The sequence below is a fragment of the Sander lucioperca genome, chromosome 9 (genome assembly GCF_008315115.2).
Source record: "Sander lucioperca isolate FBNREF2018 chromosome 9, SLUC_FBN_1.2, whole genome shotgun sequence".
In the NCBI taxonomy this organism is placed as follows: domain Eukaryota; kingdom Metazoa; phylum Chordata; class Actinopteri; order Perciformes; family Percidae; genus Sander; species Sander lucioperca.
Genome location: NC_050181.1, coordinates 12282162 through 12307862, shown reverse-complemented (window position 1 = coordinate 12307862; position 25701 = coordinate 12282162). Strand labels below are relative to the sequence as shown.

At 39.2% G+C, this 25701-nt stretch overlaps 3 protein-coding genes across 8 annotated transcripts; all 3 read right to left on the bottom strand.

Moving 5' to 3' along the window:
- Positions 1-2752: 2752 nt before the first annotated feature.
- On the bottom strand, positions 2753-6688 carry aire (autoimmune regulator). 5 transcript variants are annotated; one of them, XM_036005553.1, is made up of 7 exons: positions 5976-6688; positions 5780-5849; positions 4863-4902; positions 4606-4727; positions 3870-3969; positions 3516-3614; positions 2753-2975 (listed from the first exon to the last, which is right to left on the bottom strand). In XM_036005553.1, the coding sequence occupies exons 2-7, from the start codon at positions 5797-5799 to the stop codon at positions 2895-2897; spliced, it is 462 nt and encodes a 153-aa protein (XP_035861446.1). In that variant the 5' UTR covers positions 5800-5849; positions 5976-6688; the 3' UTR covers positions 2753-2894. The 5 variants fall into 5 exon arrangements, with proteins under 5 accessions (XP_035861446.1, XP_035861445.1, XP_035861448.1 ...); XM_036005552.1 differs by having other exon boundaries at positions 2753-2978; positions 5976-6514; XM_036005555.1 differs by having other exon boundaries at positions 3870-3951; positions 5976-6497.
- A 3168-nt stretch (positions 6689-9856) lies between these two features.
- rab6bb (RAB6B, member RAS oncogene family b) lies at positions 9857-16670 on the bottom strand. Of its 2 annotated transcripts, none has more exons than XM_031294313.2 (8): positions 16405-16670; positions 13946-14004; positions 13182-13247; positions 12625-12730; positions 12335-12446; positions 12087-12180; positions 11697-11763; positions 9857-10920 (listed from the first exon to the last, which is right to left on the bottom strand). In XM_031294313.2, the coding sequence occupies exons 1-8, from the start codon at positions 16472-16474 to the stop codon at positions 10856-10858; spliced, it is 639 nt and encodes a 212-aa protein (XP_031150173.1). In that variant the 5' UTR covers positions 16475-16670; the 3' UTR covers positions 9857-10855. The 2 variants fall into 2 exon arrangements, with proteins under 2 accessions (XP_031150173.1, XP_031150174.1); XM_031294314.2 differs by having other exon boundaries at positions 13194-13247.
- A 442-nt stretch (positions 16671-17112) lies between these two features.
- Positions 17113-25343, bottom strand: espnlb (espin like b). The gene is made up of 8 exons (XM_036004817.1): positions 24649-25343; positions 23635-23745; positions 23277-23534; positions 21846-21914; positions 21281-21413; positions 20476-20594; positions 19519-19698; positions 17113-18726 (listed from the first exon to the last, which is right to left on the bottom strand). The coding sequence occupies exons 4-8, from the start codon at positions 21873-21875 to the stop codon at positions 17113-17115; spliced, it is 2076 nt and encodes a 691-aa protein (XP_035860710.1). The 5' UTR covers positions 21876-21914; positions 23277-23534; positions 23635-23745; positions 24649-25343.
- Positions 25344-25701: the final 358 nt, after the last annotated feature.

The following is a 25701-nucleotide window of genomic DNA, read 5'->3' as shown; positions in this document are numbered from 1 at the left end:
CACACATTTGACACACATTTATGTCAGATTTATTTTTCCAATTACGTTAAATATTCTTAGATTTTTGTCCCTCATATCTTTGGCGAACATTCAAAGAAAACAGTTGTCTCTCTGTCAGTGATGTTGCTTTTCCTGCAAGGACACAGAGCCCTCAAGTATGCAGGATGTTTTCATGAACCATTTAGAAAGTGGATTTATAAATAAACAAAGACACACATGCACGGATACACACACTGGAACATGTTTCTCATTCTCTGTTTGGGCCTGTAGGAGCTGAGAGCCATGGCAACCAAATACCGAGGGGAGAAATATCTGCCTGGCCGAGCACCATCCCTCTGGCAGTCATGCTAAAACTCTTGAATCCCATGACAAAAACAACATTCCACATCTAAGTGATAGTCTTCAAGGAATTCCTGTTAAACAGAGGCATTTCTCAGCGTGCATACCTCATTGTATTGAAACCATCTGGTGTAACGTGTGAATGTGAATTCTTCTACAGATCCACACAGCAAGAGGAACATTTATTTGTCTTTGTGCACACATGTGGAAGTTTGCATTGTCTCTTTTATTTGCTGTGATGAGACACTGATCTCCTCTGACATTAGTGTGCTACAGCCTGGCTCCTGATGTCAAGCTGTTAACTATCTCCTCCAACACTGTTTTCCTTGATGTAAACACATTCACACATGCATGAAAACAGCTTAGACATAATACAATTACATATGTATCACTGGGTTTCCAGGGTGACAGTGGTGGGCTAATGACAACTTTAAGAAGTAGATGTATTTCAGTTTGTTAGGCTATAGCGAAAGTTGGCAAGAGATGACCAAGGCCCACTGCCAGCCCTCCCTCATCAGTGCTGACCCCATGTCCTACACAATTAGTCATGTTGTAATGCTACACGAAGTGGGAGGAAATTTCGAAGTCTTGTAAAATAGCATGGGGCGAAGATTGGGGTGACAAGGATGGTCAGAAAACCTTAAAATTACTCCACCATCCCAATGTACTTTGGTACAAGCATTGCAGCAATGCTAAATTACCAACTGGGTAAAGCAAGCAACCCCAGTGCACCAAAAAGTTCCAGGCTTACTGCACGTCTGTTGGTTTTGGTAATTTAAATAATAGCAAATTTGTACCACTTAAAGGTGCAATATATAATACTTACTGCTAGTGTTTAAAATAGTTGCTGCAGTACAAATTCAAAATACTAGAGAGAGTCGTCTCCCCCGCCCCCTCCTCCCTAGACTCGAAGTTCACGTTGGTTGCCAGGCTGACCGCAGCATCCACAACAATGTTGCTAGATGCTTGTCTCACATAGCCAGACATTACTTCACAGCACAGTGGAGTAGCTAACACACTTTTTCGGCTTAGAATTACGGTAGGAACCGCTAAAAACCCAACAACGTCGCCATCCTCTCCGCTAAAAATAATACTACCTCGCCGTCCTCTCCACCTGACTGAACACACTTTATTGGCTTAGAATTACAGCAACAATCGCTAAACACACTGTAAACTCCCGGCCCTCCCAGCCCCCCTCTCTTGGCTTAAAATAACTCACTGTTTTCGGCTATGGCCGCTGAACAGGCTACACGTTGTAAACAGCCATGGCCCGCTAGCCTGGTCCTCTGGTAACGTTAGCAGTTAGCAGGGTTAGCATGGCAGTGTTAGCCAGGACCAGTCCTCAGGATCTCATTACTGGCTGTGTCTCAATTGTTTTTGCGAGTAACCAACTAGGGTACTCTATATAATTCAATGTGAGTACACGAATGTTGAAATGACATAAAATGCCCGTCCCTTGTAACCGTGATTAATTAGCCTGAAGCTAATGCTTAGCTACCTGTTCAGGAGGAAATTAGCCAACTCTGCGTCCTTTTGGGCTCTAAGCTGTCTCCATCTTTCAAATACATCTCCAATATTTACCCGGGGTTTGTTACGTCTCTGGTCACGCAACTGTTAGAAACATGCCGTTTTTTTTTTAGGTCGGGTAGAATCTATCTCTGTTGATCCTGTTCGTTTGTTTGCTGCTTTCATGGCTGTACTAACGTTACAGCTGTAGCGTGCTGGGTTTACGTTTTTAAAGGTATATATGGCAACCTGGCCTGGCTGTCAAACTGGGCAGTTGATACCAACACACAGGCCAAAACACAAACAGAAATTCCGTCACGGAACGAAGATTTCAAAAGAAGAAAATACTGCCATTAGCATTGTTGTCAGAAAAGATAGTATTTCAACTTAGCACGTTTTTTTAATATCTGATGACGCATTGGGGTCATTTTTGGATTTATTACAGTAAATATATTACATATTGGACCTTTAAGTATAAACATGCTTTAGTTATTATTAGAAAATATTTGCAGCCATGTCTCGTAGGGGGCCCCATGTCGAAATCTAGTTTTAAGAGCTTTATTTTAGTTTACACATTGCTCACATGGTGCATGTTCCTAAATAAAAATGGTTTTAGTAAAAGTTCTACAAACTAACATAAGTATTATTCAACAAACAAATTCACAGATTTCATTTCAAACCTATCAAATGGTAGCTTTACTGTATGTGCCACAATTGTGTATTTTAGTCTGTAAATAATGAGTTCAGTTATCGTTTTTGTTTGTACATGAACTAACAATCATCTGAACACATTCCTTATCATCAGATTAAAATCTGTAGTTCAAAAAGATGCAATGTTTTCACTTATAAAATAGTAAAACAAATAATAATATATTCAATCTAAAATCAACCACTACCAGACATTTACTCCAGGTCCAGGAAACAAGAAAATAATCTCCACTATATCCAGTAATCTCCATTTATATTAGCTATGTTCATGTCATCATTGTTACTTCATGGTATAACTTCAAACTGTGAGAGCTCTTAGATGAGCGCAGATCGTCTACCGGTCACTGGTAGTATCCTTGAGAGTCTGGAAGAGGCCGAGAGATGTTGTGGAAAGCCCACTGCAAGATGCCGTCAATGGAGCCCTGCTAAAATACAAAGAGCAGAAACAAACAGGATCAATCGTTGAGCAAAAAAACGACAATGATGATTTCACACAGCAACATTCTTTACCAGATTATTACTTCAGTTATCAAGTTATATCAGGTTATGTTTTTAGTTTTAGGTCATTCTGTCGGCACATTCACATTCCCTCAATGTAGATTCAGAAGGAGACAACTGATTGCATCCTGAAACCAAAATAAAACATTTCCTGGATCTGATCATCTTAGTTTGTAAATGTGTTAGAGTTGAAAATAAGGAAGCGATGAATATGAGGTCCTAAAATGACCCTAATCAGTCTGCTCCTTATAAAAAACACTACAGTTCAGCACAGTGTGACTTCAACATTTGTACACAAATATCTCTCATAGAAAACACAAACTGGACTACAACACAAACACCACCATGACAACTCATTCCTTGTCTGTGTGATAAGTGCAGCCATCTTGTGTCTGACATGCATGGTTATATATTCATATTATGTCTACATCTGTGTTATCGACATGTAACTGAGCCTCGCTCACGTCTCCCAGGATGGAGTCCAGATCATCTTTATGGAGGATGGGCCCAAGGACAGAGGAGCTCTGATCATGACCTACTGTGTTTTGAACCACTGGGGCGAGCTGGACACACGCATACATGCACACACACACACACACACACACACACACACACACACACACGCATGCACGCACACACATGCATGCACACACACACACACACACACACACACACACACACACGCATGCACGCACACACACACACACACACACACACACACACACACACACACACAGAGATTACACAAGATTTCACTCCATCATATTCAGATAATAAAGATGTTTATATAATCTGTACACACACATGTGCAGACACACCTGTAAGCCTTTGGATGATTCCACCTCCCTCTCTGCAGAGTTGCCCCAGGGCCGGGAGCAGGACGAGCAGATGGATCTCCCTCTAGCAAACACAAGCACACTGTGATTGAGTACGTTTTTTGTGGTGTATAATGTTTCTGTCAATTAATGTGATTTCCAATACTCAGGAGGATTACAGAGAAAGAGGTTCAGATCATTTCACACGGCAAACTAAAATGTTGAGATGGGCTCTTTATGTAAAACATATTATCCAATAATGTTCAAGGAAGCACTTTTTTAGACCATGTAACATTTATAAAATGCTGAAAAAGATTTGAGATGATGTTCTGCAAAACATGCGGTTAAGGAAATCTTAAATGTCTCATCAATTATACCTCACTGAGTGGTGCTACATGAGATCAGCACCTGGATTTACATAGGTATCATTTGTAAAATCATTTGTTTTTTTCATTTACAGTATACATTATACTATACACCCTGCTGCAGTGGTCCATTTACGATCCATTAGTCACCATTAGCTAGATAATGATCAAACCCTAATGCACATTGTTGATCAATACTGAATACTAACACAAACAGGAATCCACAGAAAGGTCTTTGCAAATGGGGATGTATGTATACACTGATGCATAGATCACATTGAGGCTGAGATTAGAATTTGTCAAGCTTATGTGAAGGTTACATGTCATCTTCTGACATCTACACCAGATAGTACAGTGAGGAGTGAATGTCTTACTTGGAGTCATGGCAGTGTTCGTGGAAGCGCTGCAAACACTGGAGGCAGTGAGTAAGGTCTCCTCCTTCTATGTGACAAACACCACACACCTCCCCCATACTGAGCAGCTCTGCGCCTGAGCACTGGATACACATTTTGTTTTTTTGAAGTAGCAGTGATGCAAAATTACAAAATGCGAGAAGGGAGTAAAAGCAAAGTTATTGTTCAAGTGTGATAAAAGAAAGACTGCACCAAGCAGAACATCATTAAGTCTTTACCTGGTTTCTCCCACTGAACTCATTCATAGACGCTGTGACACTGGTGAGACAGGAGGACGACAGCGAGGAGAAGAAGGAGACGTCTATGATGGAGTTACTGGAGCTCGTGTTTGTTTGCTGCGGCTGGGCAATGAGTGGCTGTAATATAAAATGTAAAATGACCATGACCAGTACTAGAAAATGAAGCTTTTCAGACTTGACTGTTTAAATGTCCCATATTATGCTCATTTTGAGGTTCATATTTATATTTTGGGTTTCTACTAGAAGATGTTTACATGCTTTAATGTTCAAAAAACACATGATTTTTCTCATACTGTCCGTCTAAATATACCTATATTCACCCTCTGTCTGAAATGCTCCGTTTTAGCTCCTGTCTCTTTAAGCCCCCCCTCCCAAAAATGCCCAGTATGTTGTGATTGGTCAACGGTTACGGGTCTTCTGCATCTGCGCTTTTAGCATCTCTGCCCCGTCATTAAAGCTGGGGAATAACTGTAACGGCACTGTAACCACTTGTTTTACCCATATTAGTATAGTAGTTGTGACATCACAACCGTACGGAAGTCGTGCCAGCTCGTTTAAAGGCACAGTTTCTGAATATGGGCTGTGTTCATTTATCTGTGTATTGAGCATTTTAATACTTTCACAGTATTTATAGAGCACCAAGACCTGCTTTATAATCAAAAGAGCCATTGAAATCCCACTTTTTACAATATGGGACCTTTAAAATGTTTATTCCAGGAAGCCGATCATTAAGAGTTATTTTCATAATCTTTGTAGCTCAGCAAGTCATAAATCAATAACCATTATGATCTGAAAATATTTGATCATGTCTTGCAGAGATTTTCATACAAAAAAGAAATACAAAAATATACATATTGAATATGTACATTCTATGTAAATGTCCTTTAGATACTTACTTGTAAGGGTAGTTGGGCATTCTCTCTTTTTACTCTGTTGCCACAGCACCATTCACACCGCCAAGTGCCACTGCCGATTAAAAATGTAATGTGACATTAAAACTTCTTTTTCAGAGCAAAAGTGTCCCTGAACACATCCACGTGCTAATGCATTGAAACACATGTACACACAGAAAGATTGGGATATAAATCTTACCTTGGTATAGATGTGAGTGGAGGGTCCAGGCAGGTCAGATGAAAAGCTTGAGGACAGCCATCACAACAAATCAGCTCTCCTCCGTCCTTACACACGGCACACTCATCATCATTATATTGAACCTACACAGATACAGAACATGTACCATACAAAAGCAAATATACACGGTGAAAAGGAAAGACAAGTGACTGTGAAAGAGTAGATCCTCTAATGTACCATCCCTGTGGTTGTCTCCCCCTTGTGGTGAAACTTGTTCTTAACAGCTTTGGATTCGGATGCTCCATTTATCTCTGACTGACCACTGGAGTAAAACTCCCCACCAACTGTTAGGCAATCTCTGGCACTTCCTGTTGAATGACAAAGAATTTTAAAATATTTTTTATAAACACCAATTGCTTATTCCCATATTATGCTTTTTAGGTACTGTAGTACCCACATATTCAGTGATCACACTTTAAAATGTTACTATTGTTGTATAGTGTCTTTCTGTGTTTGTTTACATCTAACTTGTTTTCTCAGTTCTTAATTCAAACATTCACTTTTGATGTCCCGATGATGCAGAACAGTTTTATCAATATTTGTTATCAGACTTTCCACATCATATTCTAAATTCAAAACCGCGCTCAAAACCCATCTGTTTAATGCTGCTTTTAACCTGTAACCAACTTAGCTGTTTCCATTTGTTTCTATGCTGTTTTGCTGCACCTTTTTCATATTTATCTCTAGTTGTTATTGATGTTTTTATAGTGATCTTGCTCTTGTTTTTTTGTTTTTACCTTGTAAAATGGCTTTGAGTACCTTTTAAAGCGCTATATAAAATCAATGTTGTATTATTATTATTATTATTATTATTATTATTATTATTATTATTATCATTATAATAAAAAACAGTGGCTTACCATCTGTGCCCATCTTCTCTGTGGCTTCATGGCTGACTGACAGCTGAGTTAAGGAGGTAGAGGAGGAAGAAGACAGAGTGACTGGTCTCTGGACTGAAGACACCCCATTAATACCTGTGGCAGAACAAGGGTTCAATGTGTCTGTAGTATTAAATAATATATTTCAGATTTTATGATTGATTTGTAATTACTATTTCCAGATGTTAGCTGAGGGGCTGCAGCTTCACTCTTCACCCTGTACAGCCTCACTTTACCCCCTGGAGAAAACATATAAGAACATATCTCACCATCATCAGGAGCTTAATCACGTTTTTTTGTTGGAAGACAGAGTCAGAAGAGATGTATTATGAGAAATAACCTGGTACATCGCTTGTCTTGGCATGATACTGTGGATGCTGATTGTGTGAGTTTGTCTTTCTGTCCTCTCTGTTCCTCTTCTTGATATGAGGTGTTTTGTGTCCTCCAGAGGATCTCTTCTCACCTCTGCAACCTGCAGCATCCCGTCCTGTCAACAAAATGTCAGCAAATGACAAAAATAATAAAGACTAAACTCTATAAATCATTCTTAATATCGTAATCGTAGACAGAGAGCTCTGTCCTGAAAGTACAGGGAGGATAGATAAGAACTGGGATGAGAAATGGCAGCTTCTACTTCTAACCAAATGACTTAGTACGGTTTGCTTAATTCTTAACTGTTCCGAAAAGGTAACAATTTAAAATAACATAAATTGTATTTTGAAATTAAAGCTCAGTCCTTTCTTCTGATGTGTTAAGCTAAAGAAAATCTCAATTTGTAGATTTCTATGCCATGTATCAATATGGGTTTTATTAGACTTTAGTGGCAGGTTTATTTATAATAAATGTAGCCAAAAAACTATTAAATAAGAGATTACATACAGAATAAGAATAATGAACCCTTGTACCCTACTCATCTGGACAGAAACGTTTTGTCTTAGAATATACATTGCAATCAAGTTGGAATGATTACAGACACACTATAAACATTTGACAAATATTTTGCTGAAACTTGAATGTTACACACTTAAGGGCAGGTTAGTGAGCAGCGTCTGCAGCTTGGGGTAACTGTACTGGTTGTAGTCTTTGGACAAGTTGCTCCAGAAAGCCTGGATGGTGGATCTGCTCTGCTCCAGGACCCAGGACAGGAGGGAGTACATGGCCTTATGGATCCCCTCTTTGCCTTCCTTCTCCAGAGTGTTCTATGAAAACAACAGCTAGCCTATTTGAACTCTGCAGTCTGAATAAAAAACATATATTCCTGAAAATGCATGCCATGAGTAGGCGTTCCAGGATTATAATCTGAATTACTTTGTGGAAAGGGGATAATGTAAAAAAAGGTCCTACTTATCAATTAGTCATTACATTGCCTCAGCATATTTCCAGTGTTTTATGGTTGCTCAAATTGCAAATGCTTGTAATCAAAATGGAAAAACAAGTGAAAAGTGCTGACATTTCTAGTCTAAATTCCGATTTCCATATTTCTTTTCTTACCTTTAGTAGTTGGTCAGTTATGATTTTTTTGTCCACCAAACCATAGACGAGAGGGAAAGGGTCATCTACAGCCATGGCAATATCGGTCCGCAGCTCCCTCAGCAGGGAGCGGAGGTTGGTGTCCCTAAAAGCTTCCACTCTGGACATGATCCACTTTGTGTGTAAATCAGATCCAAAGTGATTCGGACCTCAGAGGACCTGAGATCATACAAGAGGTACTTTGGATAGAAGAGGTGTGTCCTTCTCGGGGAAGAACATATTGTACATGTGTATCGTTTCATGCTGATATCTATTGAATAATTAGTGAAACTGTCTTTCAGGTCTTTTTTCATATAATATGTTTCTGCTTTCTTGTTTTAAATCTATCTGTATGCATATGTATAACACTGTATATTAACACTGATGCCACTAATTTTGACTGGCTGAGGTTTTCAGAAAGTCCACCTTGAAGGTTTCACCCTTGAGTAAATCCAACCAAGGCCCCCGTCAACCTCTTGTCTCTGTGGAGTTCATGTGTCCACTAACTGTCTGTGTCCGCCTGTTGACCCTCAGAGGGATCGAATGACGAGTTGTCCATCCAGGGGAATACCTGCCGTCTTGCATTGGGAGGACTGAGTGTAAGCGACCTGAAAATGTCACAGTGACAGTTTCCTTCTTAAAAGGTTCTTTCCACCGCAACTTCCCCTTAACTATCAGGTTTTCAGACACTGACTCACCACAGGGAGCTCAGGATTAGTGTGATATTTACGACAAGAAAATGAACACTGTAAACAGTTAACTGATTGACACAGTGAATATGGTTGATTGCTACGCTCTCAGCCTATTTGCCTTGTTTGCTGTTACTGTGTCTCTTTTTTGTCATTGAATAAAGTACACACCTAAAAAGACTAATAAAAACAGTGTTGCAAAATTGGGCCGTTTCCAACCCAGTTCAGGTACTTTTTATTTAATTGGGCAGGTAGAAATAGTTTTGGGCGGTTTCCACCAAAGTAAAGTTAGGTCGTATTCCAATAAACCGGACCCTCTTCTCATCAGAGTAGTATGATTGTGAGTACAGTAGGCTCAGCTCGACACGCAATGACCAAATGTAGTTTTAGTTTACTACAACTACGTTAAAACTATTTTCCTTATCTAATTATTATTCGGTCGTAGCTCTGTGATAAAGACTTAACTGTGGTTTTGAGGTTGCCTAATTCTGATAAAACAGGAAACCAAAGGCGATAGGATCGATTATTTTTCTTCTTGCTACCCTTTTCAAAATGAAAATTTGGGGTACTTTTATGATGATTGGGTGGCTTCTAGGCTCTGATTGACTATCTTTTGTCAGTCAAATCTGGCAACGATGCATAAAATCAAGTTAAATAAGGAACCACAGGGTTCTCTCCCTCAAATCAAAGAACCTTTTGCAACAAAATACAGCCCTTTTAAATAAAATCCAAGTTTAAAAATAGAGTAGACCATTTTGCTACCAGGTAAATGTTAATGGTTAGGAGAGTGAAGCCCTTTAATCTGTAATTTATTTATCATTAAACATTATAACATTATTCATACTGGTGAACAAGGACCACTTCTACAGAGGGACGTTCACAACATACATATTACATTATTATATACAGTGCAGTGCATTACAGTGGATCGTTATATGTGTATTACCGGGATGAAGGGATGGGGAAGGAGAAGGAGAGAGGGGTTTGAGGAAAGGAGGAGAAGGAGAGGAGTGGTTGAAGGGTTAGGGTGAGTTGTGATAGTAAGTTGTCTTTTTATTACTTCTTTTTTTTTTTAAACCACAGTACAGTTTGTTTTATAAAAGTTAAACCTATAGAGAGATAGAGTGTCACATTGTCACAGCTACTGTTAGGTGAACCTACTGGAAGTTGACTCTTGTGGCAATATCAAATGAGATACATTTTGTCATGAGATGCTATAGAGAGATGCTATAAAACATTCTAAGATAGTCAACCTCCTTCCAGAGTGCAGAGACCCTGGAGGGCAGGCCAAAGGTCAAAGGTCAAAGATCAGATCAACGTGCATGCGTGCTGCAGACATTCAAACGTGTTCAGCCATCTAGAAAAATGGCCGACCCCCAGATTATTTCTCCCTCTATGTTTAGGCATCATTTTTGGTGCTTTCCCTTTTTATATATAAAAAATACAAAACATAACAGCGAAAAGAATTCCGTTGGTTGTCCCGTTTTTTTCTCCTGTTTCATTTTTCCAAAACTGTTTTTTGTTCGTTTTCATTTCAACATTTGGTTGTTGTTTTTTTTCCCTTTTCTCCTCCAGTCACTTACATATTGACAAAGTATACAATATTTTACAACTGAACAAGACTGAAAGATAACATTTGATTTGTCCAATCAGATACAAGGCCCGCATCCTATATCCAATTAGAGAAGTCAACTGGAAGCTAACCAGTAGTAAGCAACACAACAAGCCTATGGTGTGAAAGGAGCTGTCCGACTTCAGCTCTGCATTAACATGAGCACCCGCCCTCGGGGACAGTAGGCTCTGCCGGTTTGTCCAGCTTAATGTCGATCACTGTGAATCATCCAGTTAAAGAAAAGTCAGATGGTTAATGAGAAAAAGTAAAAAGTGATGACCTGACATGTCACAGTCAAATGGGTAATGCTTCAAATTACAGCCAGCAAGTTACGGTGTCATTATTTTGTGCATACAGGGTACCAATGAAATACTTATTGGGCACTTTTACGCAGGAAAACATTCTTTTTGATTGTCAAATGGACCTTACATTTCATCCCAAAACTACATAGTCCCTCTACATAGTCCCTCTTAAACACAATGTTATTACCCTCTTACTCCCTTACCTCTTTTATTCTTTCCTTTCAACATATTTGTCTTGTATAGGTACCTAGTAAGTATTTTATTGATACCCCATACAGTATATACTAAATAGTTACACTGTAATTTTTGGGCTGTAATCCAAAATCAAACGCTAGTTGTATATTTATCTTTATATGTAAAACAGATTACAGGGATAGAATATAGAAGTTTAATTTAACATTTATTGATTAAAGTATCTCTCCCTCATCTTCCATCACACATCCTCAGTGTACGTCACTTCCCAGACAACCACTGTGTGGTGCCATACCTGTGCATCCATACTACCTTCCCTTGGCTCTGTGCATATCCTCTCTATTAAGCAAAAAAGGTTTATAGCTGATTCCTCAGTAGACAGTAGGCTGGGCGGTCTGTTTGTACTAGCGCCAACAGCCACTAAGAGATTAAAAATAAGCTGCCTATTTCTTGGCTGTGTGGCTCTCGGCACAGTGAGTTACAGAGGCTGTAAAGGATACTGCCTTCAGGATTTGCATCGTCCAAGCTTTCCATGCCAGGTAGGGCTGCTGCAACCCGACGAAACAGCTAGGAGGAGAGAAGAGGAGGGTAGAGATAAGAGGAGAGGAGGGAGCGATAGATCAGAAAAGATGAAAACAAGATGAAAATGGAGGAGAAAATAGGGGGAGAGAATGCAAGAGAGGATAGAAAGGGGGTTTAAAATGTGCAAAAATGTATATTACATTTGTCCTGTATGGACTACAGCCCTTATTCTGTGTTTTTCTATCCTCCACCTTTTCCATATATTTCCACATAGAAATTTTATCTATTCACGTTGGTGGCTTGATCACCTTGGGAGGACACAGAAACAACAGAAAAGCTGGGAAATATGGTGAAACTGCAGGGATCACCTGTTTGACATTGCAGCCTGTCTTGGCACTGGTCTCGATGAACATGACGTTCAGCTCTTTGGCTCTTTGCTCTCCTTCCTCAATCATGATTTGCCTGCAAGATAATCAGGCCAGACTCATCACAAAGTTGAAGGATCATTTATTCAGTACTGACATGTTGCTTTTAACGACACGCTTTCTGCTCAGTTCACAAAATATCTTCATGGCAAAGACTACATGAAGCTAAATGTTGTATGTGGCATACTCACCTCTTCTCTTCCAGATCTGTTTTGTTGCCGACTAACATGATAATTACATCACTTCCTCGCTCTGTCCTGACATCATCAATCCATTTGCAGGTCTGCTGGAATGAGTTCACATCTGTGGAGACCACATTCTTATTTTAAATTCTTTTTAATCTTTTTTATGTTAACGGCGTTAACATCCCATGTATAAATAGTGCTTCTTTGCTGGGTTTTTTATGTATTTCATACAGAAAGACAGATCAAAACATACAATGCATACATGCTCATAGGTAAATTAGCAGGTTGCTGCTCACTTGTAATGTCATAGACGACCACAGCCACTGTGGAGTCTCGAATGTAGCTGGGGATAAGACTCCTGAAACGCTCCTGTCCAGCAGTATCCCACAGCTGCAGCCTTACCTGCATTTACGCACACAGAAACACAAGCACGCACACACACCTTCAGCAGCTGTTTCCACATTAACTGCTGTATCATACTACACACAGACTATACAGATGTTAGGGCTAGTAAGTATATATCCAAAGGGATAAGCCAATATCAGCTTATGTGCAGGCTGACAGAGCATAATAATCTGACAAAGAAACAGTATTAATACTAGCTAAAGTAGATTATCCATGGGAAAGGCTTTGACTTCTTAGGGCTAGAAAAGCCAAAGCTATTTCTAGCAGAAATTAACTTAGGATAATCGTGTTAGTCTATGAAGAGAGAAGTAATTAAGCAAAGCAAAGATTAGTGATTCCAGACTGAACACTTTTTTACTCAGGATGCTGACTGGCTAAAACGACACAAGTACAAATACATAAATCTTTACTACTATGTGTTACTACATGTGAATTTTAAAAGACAAACAATGCATCCTACTGTTCGGTCTTCCAGGTACATTGTCTTTGATAGAAAGTCTATTCCAATGGTTGCCTGCGGTAGAGAAAGAACAAAGGAGGGGGGAATCATCAGTCTTATCCAAATGTTTCCATGAAGCATCTGTTGACTGACTGACCATTGTTTAAATAAAGGAAAACACAAAAAGCTGTTAAATTGGAGAAAACAAACAGCCAATAAGCACCAACATTGAATCAGACTGAAAAACTAATTTAATTAGTATTGCCTTTGGGGCTCAATCATTCAGACTTGTTATGTAGCTAAAGGCCAGGGACAGACTAATCTGTATTCTCTTTTTAAGAGCCTAATGTTGCTATACTAACCTTTCATTTTCATAATTGCAGTGATAACATTCAAATGAACTTCTTTTTATTTTATATGTAAATTTGTAATTTGTATATCAATTGGCATTTTTGGCCAACAAGCTCATTGTAACATTATTCAGTTGAGTCACTATTATACCATAGAAGGCTAAATATATTGTAGACCTACAATGTGATTAGTCCCATTATTCTATTTATTCAAATCTAACATCAGAGGACGACTGGTAGAGAAATTGTTCATAAAATACGACTTTGACCAAAAGAAAAGGGGTAATAGAGTTATACCTGGAGAACATCATAGTTATTGACCATAGTCAGTCATCATACCATGCATTCAATTCTTCTATATAAGTTTATATATATATATATATATATTTGATCTTTTTTGTTTGGATCACGTCCAAGTCTCACCTGATATGTGTTGTCGAAACTGTCATACATGAATCTAGTGATGAGAGATGTTTTCCCCACTAGAAGAGAGAACAGTGGTTGGTTTTTAGTTAGGTGTTAGTTCAGATCATAAATAATCTCCTAAACGCATGAATACACAATTTCCTGAATAAATTCAACATAATGATATGATTAAAATGGGTTTCCATTGTGATCCTTTGTGTGACAAAATGACTGCAAATGACAGCCAAGAATGCATAATAATAATAATAATAATAATAATAATAATAATAATAATAATAATAATAATTCAGCATACAACTGTGCTAAAAAAAATCCTAAGCAAAAATGTACCACAATTCTGCCTAATTTCTCTAATGGACACATCTGGTTTTTCCTTTCGAGACAACAAAATACACTTCATTGTAAAGTAAATAACCAAAATTATATAGAAAGAAATATAGAAACATATCAACATCAGTATCTGACATTGATTTCGTGAAAGAATCAATATTTTTCCAACAACAACTTCATGACACTGCTGAAAAAAATGTGTAAATGTTCCTCACTATCAAACCAATGTGAAAGAAATGTATGGCGATAAACAATGTTGATAACGGGATTAACTAACTAATGAAGCTTTTCAGGACAGCAACTAAAATTATTTTCATTATTAAATAATCTATCAATCACTTTTGTGATTAGTCGATTAATCATTTAGTCTACGATGTGTCAAATATATTGTGAGAAATGTAGTCCAAGGTGATGGCTTCATAGTCTTGTTTTGTCTGATCAACAGTGAAATGTTTACAGTGATACAAAACAGAGAAAAGCTGCACCCTCAAAATATTTGACAGTTTTACTCAATTTATTGATTTGAACGATTTATTGATTATCAAATTAGGTGTATTATTATAATTATTGTATGATTGTTTGTGTTTTGTGCTGTTTTGTATAAAGGCCCATTTATGGAGGCGCATTGCAAACCAGATTAGGCTATAAATGCTGTGGTACGTGGCATTGGTTCATGCTATATATACTTTTCCCTGTAAATATAAATGTATATATATATATTGGTGCTGTTAAAGAATAATTAGGATAACAGAACATCACTAAAAATGCACAAGGCCATCCTTAAGTAGAGAGACAGAAAACACATATTCAGCAGCGTTCATACGCTGGATAGTGACTTCTCAGAGGATCAAGGTGAACCTAGTGAGCTTGATTCTTATTTACATCCCACCCAGCACCATCTTTAGCACCATTTTACATCACATCTACACATGAGTAAGGACCGGAGTTTTCCAGCAGGCCCCAGGCTCTCATGCAGAGTCTTTCTATCCAGACAGCAGTAGTTTTAAAGCCAGCTAGGGGCAGTGGCCACACCAGGCCGAGATTCAGCACCATGGACAGCAACATTGCAGTCCAGGCCACACAAACACACAGGAAGGCTTGTAGTCGACACACAGCCTCCTCATATATGCAGCGCACACGCACACGCACACACACACGCGCACACACACACACACACACACACACACACACACACACACACACACACACACACACACACATTGGAGCATCACAATGTAAGACACAAACACCAGTCAAGCAGTTGCCATATTAGGTTTAATTGTGTGTATTCTGCTGCTGTATTTTATGGGATATGTGCTCCTCTGCTGCCACTCTAGATCTCTGAACACGTCTTCAGGCAGCTTTATAGCGCTAAACCATTATCGATCAGCACCTCCCGAATTTGTGCCATCACATCAAATCACACACACAATCATTCCCACCCTGAAAAGATGGCTTATTGAATAAATAGTATAATGTTGTGGCGCTGTCAAGCCAGTTTTTATTTGATCATGTGTGGGACCGAACCGGAGACTGCGAGGTTTAGAGATGCTACAGACATTGCAGCCTAGGGTGTGTCCCGAACTGACACATGGGGGACTGTTTATTACCCTTCTAAATGGAAAAAAACACGAGAGGTGGAGAAAAATATTACACACTGACATTTAATGGAATACAAGGATTGTCCATGTAGAAATGTGACGGAAATAAACCGGTTATGTGAAAACGCTGAGCATATTTGTCGGTCACTGCAGCACATCAAAACATCCGAATTCATATCGCCTGCTATGATGCGAATTATGACCGTTTGCGACAACTAAACAATGCTCAAGGGTATTCAGTACAATTAGCTGTTATTTTTGAGTGATCAAGATAGTTACATCAAATTCAAGGGTGACATTTGTATGCATGCGTTTTTTTTCTTCCTCGGTTAATCAGATTTTCTACAGTCACCGATTGTGCCAAAAGGTACATGGGCGTCAAATTACCTAAAGCCAGCCAGCCACATCCTCTAGATTCAGCTAAAACTTTCAAAATCAACATGGATTACATACATGGCCTTCTACATATACGCATGTTTAGCATTAGGGGAGGATAACATTAAACCTCCCCAAGATCTGACTCACCGCTCTGCTCTCCCAAAAATACGAGTTTAAATTTCCTCAGGGGGTTCCCCAAATCTCCTCCAGCTGACATGGTGGCAGATAAAGAGCTCAACTTGGATTATTTTTATATGTTCTTATCGCTCGGTGTCTCCTTCGTTGTGGGTGCGCAGGGGGATCCTCCTCTCCTCACAGAATGATGGGAATGCAGCTCAGCATCCTCCTGTCAATTTAGAGAGCCTGTGCGCCTGCGCGACCTCACCTTATTCAATCCGTTACCTTTCTATGGGAAATATAGGACCGAAAATGATGTTTTATGTAGATATAAGATGCAAATTGACCTTGACATGTAAAATGATTGGAGTGCCCCTTGAAGTGGCGATAGAGTGCTAAAAAATAATAGGAGTCCTCAGAGATATTATCACAGTCATTGAAATGTATACAATGTTTTCTGTGGTCCTGCTGTCAGATTACAGAAATGACACCATAAAGCTTTTTAAATGGAAAGGATCAAAAGGAAAAGTAAATGCATAACTTAAGGCCTCTGTTTTTCAGTGATTACTATGTAAACAACTAACTGACTAACAACTATATATATGACTTACGTTTGCAATAATAATGCATCAATAATGTCTTCTCAACAGAATTTTATTCAGCCACCGTCAGTTAAACAAAAATAAACACACCGACATGTCATCATGTGTGCAAAAAATGTCAAATTTAACCTTAATACTAACGTTTAAAATCAAACAGCTCTGCCTCCTTCTCCTTCCAGAAAGCAAAGCTGCGGTCGATATATTCACAAATGTCTTCTTTGTTGAAACAAGAGAAGTCTGTGTCTCTGCAACACTCGGCTGGAGTAGCAGATTGAACTACAACTTTGGGTACGAGTCTGGAATCTGACAACAATAAAGATGATGATGGTGATGGACAGCGGCATGGTCTCGAGTCCCCAAAGAAGCGAATTTTGATGTCCTCGAAGCCGTCGCTCCACTGTCGACTCCCAGCCTGGATTTCCTGGAGAACAGCCTTGTGGAAGTCCCTCACCATCTCCCAGGAGAAAATGCCAACGTGGTCAAAGACTTCGAAGCAGAGTAGATGCCTCATCTTTCTCTCCTCAGGTGACAGCTCTTGCTCTAAGATGTGGAAGTATCCCAGCATGAAGAGGTCAAGGGTCAAGCTGTCGTGGGTCACTGCAACACCATCCACATCTGGTAGGAATTGCTCTGGGGAGAAGGTTACTCGAGGTGGTGGATTTTGTGAGGAGTTGGAGGAGGACAAACAGGAATTTTGTGCATCTTTGAGTTCTAGTTTATTCCTCCAGGAGTTTAGCATCTTGGCCACTACACCTCGTTGTCGGCAGAATTGAAACATGGAGGTGATTTTCTGTTGGGGCGACGCTTCTGTCACTCCCTCTGACAGTGCTTCCTGTCCCTGTCTCTGCCTAGCTGCTCTCACTGAAATAGCATATGCAGATTTCTTCCAGTGGCTCAGGAACAGCACCACGATACGCTCTTTCCTTAAGCTGGTAGTCTCCATCACAGGTATACATTTTTTAGGAATATGACTCACCTCGCAGCTGAGGCCTGTGTTGTTTACTCCTGAAGCTCCAAACCTTACCTGGCTGTTCCAACCCTGGCCTCCTTTCACAACCCCAGCAAAGGGATAAATATTACCAATCTGACCTTCAAAGTTGGATCTGAGGTTTCTGACCGACACCCCAGACTGTTGGATCTCCCTCTCCACCCTCTCCCTCCCGGCTCTGCCGTAGCTGTTGGTCTCCAGACGATGGCTAAAAGCTGATGCCATCCCTATATGAGGAATCCTACACACACTAGAGGTCTCACCATCTGCTGACACCGTCACTTGGCCCTGTTGCACCAATCCCTGGCCTAAATCAATTCCTAAACTATCTCTTACCCCCTGTGAACCCTTCATCTCCTCCATCATGCCTGCCACTATCCCCCTCTCACCCCCTTCTTCTGTGGTTTGTGTCAGATTAGCCACCAGCATTGACATGCTCTTAACAATCTCTGAAACACGACTGCACCATGCTGGCAATGTCAGGTACATTTTCCCCTCTGCGTCCATCTTTTGCAGGACCTCTTTGTTAAGGGAGATGTTTACGATTGGATCAGGTAAAATTGCCCTCAGCTCCTGGGTCAGCCTGGTCAGCTCCAGCTCATAGGCCTGGCAGCGCTTCTGCAGGGAAACAGTCTCGATCTGCTGCTGCAGGTACATCAGGTCATCCTCTGTTAAAAGCTCACCAAAGGGCCCCAAGACTGCGTTGTAGGCTTGGGAGAACTTCCAGCCAGCATCCACTGATGTGTAGCCATTACCTATGTCCTGGGACGAAGAGATTTTAGCAAACAATCCTAAAAGATCATTTTGTCAAAGGAATTATTTAACATTTTAAATTATACATTTTTTTGCCAAAAGTTAGATGGGAAACTTGAAACTACTAAGCTTATCTTAGCTTAGCTTTGCACAAAAACTGTAAATATGGGGAAACAGCTAGCCTGGCTTTGTCCAAAGGTAACTAAATCTGCCTACCAGCACCTCTAAAGATTCCCAAGTCAGACTAGACTGGCATTAACCAGGTTTGATTTACTATTCATTATTACCAATAATGGAAAACATAGTAACAAAACGTGCAAACGGAACTTCACGAACCACATTTCTTTTCTTACACATATTTCTCTTTAGGTTTTGTTGTGCTCGAAGTGTCTCTTGTGTCTTATGGCTTCTTCATACTTTGGGTTTGAGTGTATTGAGTTTGATTTGATTGTTTTTTTCTTTGTGGAAAGTGTGTGTATCTTGTACTTTACTTGATATTTTGCTACGTGCCAAATCTTGCTTACCTGAGTCTTGATAGCCTTGGTAGCATCAGAGCATTTGTATTCTGAATATTCCTGTAAATAAAAATTAGGGCTACTAGCGTAACTTAATATTCTCTCCACTTTTCCCCCTTGGTTATGTGTGTTCTCCTTCAAAGGCTCTATTCTCCCCCTAGTGGGCCCATCCACTAGTTTGAGAACCACTAACTTAACCAGTTACCTACCCTTTTCTGATCCTGTCAAATATGATTGTGTACACAGAATTGTGCTCATGCAAATGAATAAAAGAACACATGTGTACCTGTCTCCTCTGTTCCTCCTCATCCTGTAGCCTGAGCTGCAGCTGCCGCACCATCACCTGTCGTTTCCACTCTGCTATAGGGCTGCCGGCTTCATCGTGAGTGGGCACCAGGGAGTCAACGTCAGCCAGGATCACATTGACGATTGGTACCTCCTCCAACAGATCCTCACAGTCAAGCTTCTGTCAGCATTCAACCATGTAAGATTTGCGAAAATAACATACATACAATGTCATAAATGGAAAATTAGGCTGCATTGTATATATTGCATTTACATTTGAATAGTGTCCAGTTTAGAGCATGTTAAGTCTTTGAAAATGAAATGTTAAATGGAGTTTTCATTTAACTTTCAAATTGTTATAAAATTGCATCATCATTTTAACATAGTCATAGAATGCCCATATAAGTATGTGAAAATGAAAATAAAAATGGAATTATTGCATTTTAATTTTATTTCTTACTCAAAAAACACATACATTTGTGGAAAATTATAATGCTATTGTAGAATTACATTTTACACATTATAATTTTAATTAAGTCCACTATAGACTTCCATATCTATATTCTGATGCTCTTTATGTTTATGCTTTATCTATATGTGCAAGGGGGTGGTGTCATGTATGTAGCCATCAAGTGCATATTTAAGAAGCTTTTACTGGGTTATCATTTTAAAATAAGACAGCTGGAAACATGGAGTTTTCAACCAACTCACAGGGTTAGCATTAGTTACACCGCAGGGCCTTTAAAACGTGAAGATCCATATTATGATGCATTTTTTGCAGTAGAAGCTCCTTTACACCGCAACATCTAATTTTCTACCCAGTTCATGTTGATTTAGTATGGTATGATACCTTCTTAATTATTCCGTATTTATCGTGAAGGCAACATCAGCCACCTTTTATGTCATTTTTTGCACTTTATACAGAGTTTATGTTTAAAGGTTGTGCCAGCTGGCTCACAGTTTGTCCTGTGAAGACTGCAGTGAAGCCAGCGTGCCTCAGAGACTTAATAGACTTCATGTGAGACATCAGGGTGAGATCCCTCTCTGGAGGCTTCAGATGGCTGAATGATGTCACCACTGTGAACAAACATAACAATGGCCAAATGTCAACAATTCAGTTTTAAAATGAATCAGTGTTTCTTTTTTTCTTTGTTTGAACAAAAAGTACCAGTTTTGTGTAAAACGTAGTGTTAAGGAAAAACTCAGGAGCAGCACAACTCATTTATGTGAAGAAGGTTCTGGAGACTTTGATGACTTACACAGAAGCATTTAATGGAATCTTATTTGAGGAGAGAATTTAGGCATGCTGTACAGTTTAACCACGATGTGTTATCGTGTGGTGCCGTCCCATCTCTCTGAAGTTCCTGTCTTCCTGAAGGAGCATTTAAACTCATGCTAGAGGCATTAAGTTTAGCTGAACCTTCAATGTAAACAAAGATATTGCAGGCGCCGCAAACACAGATGCTTAACCCAAATTCCTCAGCCCTGACAGAATGTGTTATATGTTTCCTTCCTCCGTGACCTTGGCAGGATGAGGCAGCACTGTGTTATCATACAGCTGCTACGTCTCCTGTCATCGATGGAGACACAGAGTTGAAGTACTACTCTGCCTGGAAAGGTCATGAGGTTATGTTGGACACTGTGAAACCTGGGTGCCACTATCTCAACTTACATAGCATGAGTTCATAAGCTGGAAATTCACCACAGTTAGTGTTGGCTCACTTTCAGTTGTACATTATGCGAAATAATGAAATGTTAATCACCTGAGGAGGCCACCTGTACATTCTGCATGGAGCTTGTGGTGTGTTTCTTTGAAGTGGCAGCAAGGGTCAGAGAGGAAGAGGTCACAGGAAGTGGAGAAGGGTAGCGAGGCAGGGGGAGCACCTCCTTCACTGGCTGCTGGACACACACACACACACACACACACACACACACACACACACACACACACACACACACACACAGTACGGGTAAGCCATGCTTAAAGGGACAGTTCAACATTATTTTCCCATTTACCCTAAATAGTACTATTATTTATATGTTGATGTTTTGTGATGTGTGTAACTGACTCTTTCATCAGAAAACAACAGGCTTACGCTTTTTTGTTTTCTATAATTCCTATAACAACTGCTCTTAATAGATCCAGTAGTTGTTCCTCCTTGTTTACAGTATAGTAAGTTCACTAATGAATGAGGATACTAAACCATCCTATATTTATTTTTGCTGATATTTACTGGAAGTCTTCTTTTTTTTTTTATAAGCATTTCCTTTTTTGATGTTCAGCGGCAGCCTACTGTTATTTCAGTCACTGCACTGATGATTGGTCACCTTGCTGTTTTCCATGTTGGCTCTGTTCATTCACAGTCCGGACTTTCAAAGCAACAGAAGCTCCTCTTTCTGAAAAAGACAACAAGATTAACAACAATATACAGTGACAACAACCAGATAAAGTGAGTAAAGGAGGGACCCTCCTGGAGAGAGATGTTACACAGAGCATCACACAGCAGTGGGTATAAACAATTTCAAAGTAATCTACTAAGAGACTGAGACCCCCTTGATGCCACACATGCTCAATTTAAGGAAACACAGGCCACAGCTCGTAGTACTTGGAACAAAAACAAGAAATGGTGAAACAAGACCCCAGGCAGTGATGGTGGCGTAGCCCACACAGAGTGCAGGAGAAAGTGTGTTAGAGTTTGGAGAGACATGATATCCTGCTTCAGGTAACATTTCTGATTCACAGGACTTTTTCAAAAGCTTAACGCCATTCATTAATTTCTCCCAATCAGATGCATACTGCAACGTCAGAAGTCAGACGTCTTTTTAACTTTGTAAATATGTTATGCTCAACACACATTAATATAATATGGAATGATTTAATGTTAAGTACATGTATTATCTAATATCTTTATTCCACCTGTGACTGGGAAAAGATTTATACATATTTGATGTTTTTAAATGCTAAATGCATTGTATTTTGTACATTTACCCATCTAATGCTTTCATTCCACCTGTTACTGTCAATGTCAAAGTCAAAAGTCAAAGTAACTTTATTAGTCTCCCCAAGGAGAAATTAGTTTTGGACACTGGGAGAAATTGCTGCAAGAGTTACAACAGAGACACACAACAAGCACAGACAAATGTACATTTGGGCTACTCAAAGAGCTGTGCAAATTGCAAATTACCATTTTCTATACTTGTGCAAAAAAGCCATCCTTCCTACATTCTTCTGTTCTCCCATACATGCCTTACAAACACTCATTCCTACTTCCATAAGCATCCATGCATTCAGTCATAAATAAACATTCATTTATCCATTCATAAATATCCATACATTCAGTTATAAATTCATTCCTCCATTCATATCCATACATACATTCTGTCACAGATATACATTAATGAATTCATAGTCATACTCAAACTCATCAATGGCTCGCAATATACTCGAAACTAAAACATTGTGTCATTTGTCTTGTTGTTTGTTTGTAAGTCATTGTTATTGCTGCCTATCTTAGCCAGGAAACTCTTGAATACGAGATTTTATTTAGGCTTTGCTGGTTAAACAATGTCACCTGTCCAAAAACAAATAACATAATTACGTGTGTTTATATTAAAAGAAAGAAAGGAAAAAGAGTTTCACTCTGCAAATAGCTCACCACTAATTCAAAGTCTTTTTTGTCATTAGCAATTTATCATTTTTTTCATTCAAGATCATGGAATATTATATATAAATAAATATAAATGTGCATGCATACTTACAATATGGTCCGGAAACTGTGGAATTACCAACGTGACAGTGGATGAATGCTATAGGTATCAAAACACTATAGAAAAATATAATTATAGTGGGAAAAGATACATAGCCTAATAAGAGAGAAAATCCAGTAGGTGTTGTCTCTTAACTCTGGAGCAGCCAATGAACAGTCAGAACAAGGAGCAGCATCACCTGGACCCAAACCTCAGACGGGGGCCTTCTTTGTGTGCATAATTAAAGAAGTGGGATAGGGTGACCTGCACCTAGAAGTATAGAACAATAGCACTGTGAATGTATGTAGGAGACAACATACTGTACGCTGGTGGGCCAGGGGTGTGTGCTTGTGCTTGAACACCTCCTCACCTGCTCAGATGTGTGTGTGCTAGCGTGTTCACACTTATGACACAAGATGACAGTCAACACTACATCCACGGCTGCTTGACCACTGCTTCCTGTAGTACGAGTTATTGACTTCTGGCACACAGATGGGAGCAAGATAGAGTTTTGTATTTTAATTATTCTGTCACCACCAGTTGGTTTCAGTTCAGTTGAACATTCTATTGTTATAGCAACCCCAGTTGACATAGAAATAAAATGTCCCCTCTTTTCCATTTTATTTTTTATGGTGTGGCAGTTAACATGCTAGCATTGTTACATCCAACATTTTATCAGATCCATGGCCAAATATTGACACACAACTTTTATCTACTTCTTGTTGGAGCATCATCTTTTAGTACTTGTTTTATTCTTGCTGTTTTTGATTGTATATTTGTGATTTAGTTTTCTCTTGCTACTGCTAATAAAGCTAGCCATTGTACTAGCCTAGCTAACTGAGGTTAACATGTGTAGCTAATAGGCTACAACTATCATGCTAACTGTTAATTTACTGTTCGGCTTTTACTGTACTTTACTATTTTTACTTTTATTGTTGTGAACTACAGTAGGCTATACTATGTTTGCTGGATTAATTACTGTAGGCTACTGTACTTCTTGCGTAAGACTTTCCCTGACAATACTTTTCTTTGTTTCTTCATAGTGAAACCAAATTCCTTGTTACTGTATTCATTTATTTTTAAAATGTTTGGATTAGCTCTTTTTTATGGTATCATGTTCTTTGATGATTTGTCACCACTATTATTGAATTTGTTCTTTAATACTGTTTCTACAGCTTTTTTCACAATTGCTTCCAGTGAAAACTTTAAAGGCCAACTCCTGTCGACTTCAACCTTTATTGGTAGTGTGTTTACTTGCTGCATAGCTGTACACCTACAGTACAAACCTAGTGAGGGCAGGTAGACAGAGATATGGAAACAGACACACAACATATGATTAAATATTCAACATTCATTGCATAGAAAAGACCTAGAGATATCTTACCAAAACGTTTTGTTCCTCAACAGGGTGCTGTAACCTCAGTGCCTGACGGGAGGCAGATGCCCCTTGCTCAGCCCAGGGCCTTTGTGTCAAGTCGAGTATTTCTGCCTCTGTTATTAAGGGGATTAGGCTGACTGGCCCTGCTGCAGCTGAGCACATGTTGAGTACATAATCAATAATGGAAGGCTGTACAAACGCAGAAGAACAGTCTCACACAGGCGTTCACCCTGAGCCCTGAGAGAAAGTACAAACTATTATGCAACAGATACAAGAGGAGCATTATGTTATATTATCCATGTATTAGGCTGCTCTGTCAGCAAAACCACTGTCCTGTTGAGGTTGTTTTTTCTCTCTCTTTACATGTTAAACCTGATGAGATTGGGCAAAGCAAGAACAACTTCATTTACATTAGAGATTATCACATGTCAACCAGGGAACATAATGTGCTGCACAGAAGTAGTCACACCAACTCAGGATAAATACATGACCAGGTTATTCTGCCTCTGCCTCTGTGACAAAAATACTTAAATTATTCATATTCATATTTTAAGTGACTAAAGGCTGTTCTAGTTATGCTTTGGGTATTTCACAAAAGTGAGAACAGAATCAAGATGTAAGATACCTTCAAGACATGTTTTAAGACATCAAAATACTCAGCTTTGAATGATACTTGGCTGCTGGTTAATCAAGCACATAACCCCCTGTAAAAAAAAAAAAAAAATCATTTTTACACCCCAGTTTTTATACAAAAACAAACAAACGAGATGTTACATGTTGATTAGTGAGCTTTAGATGTGCTGGTAGGTGGATTTTGTTATATAGATATATAGATAGAGCCAGGCTAGCTGTCCCCGTTTCCAGCCTTAATGCTAAGCTAGCCAGCTTCTGGCTGTAGCTAACTCTCAGTAACAAAGTGAATAATGATATTTCCCAAAAGGTCAACCTATTTTTTTAAGATTCAAAATGCATATACATACTGCAGGCCTTTGAGTAAAAAACAAATGCAAAGCCATCATATTTATATTTAATAGCATGTTAATCTACCAGTTGCTTATG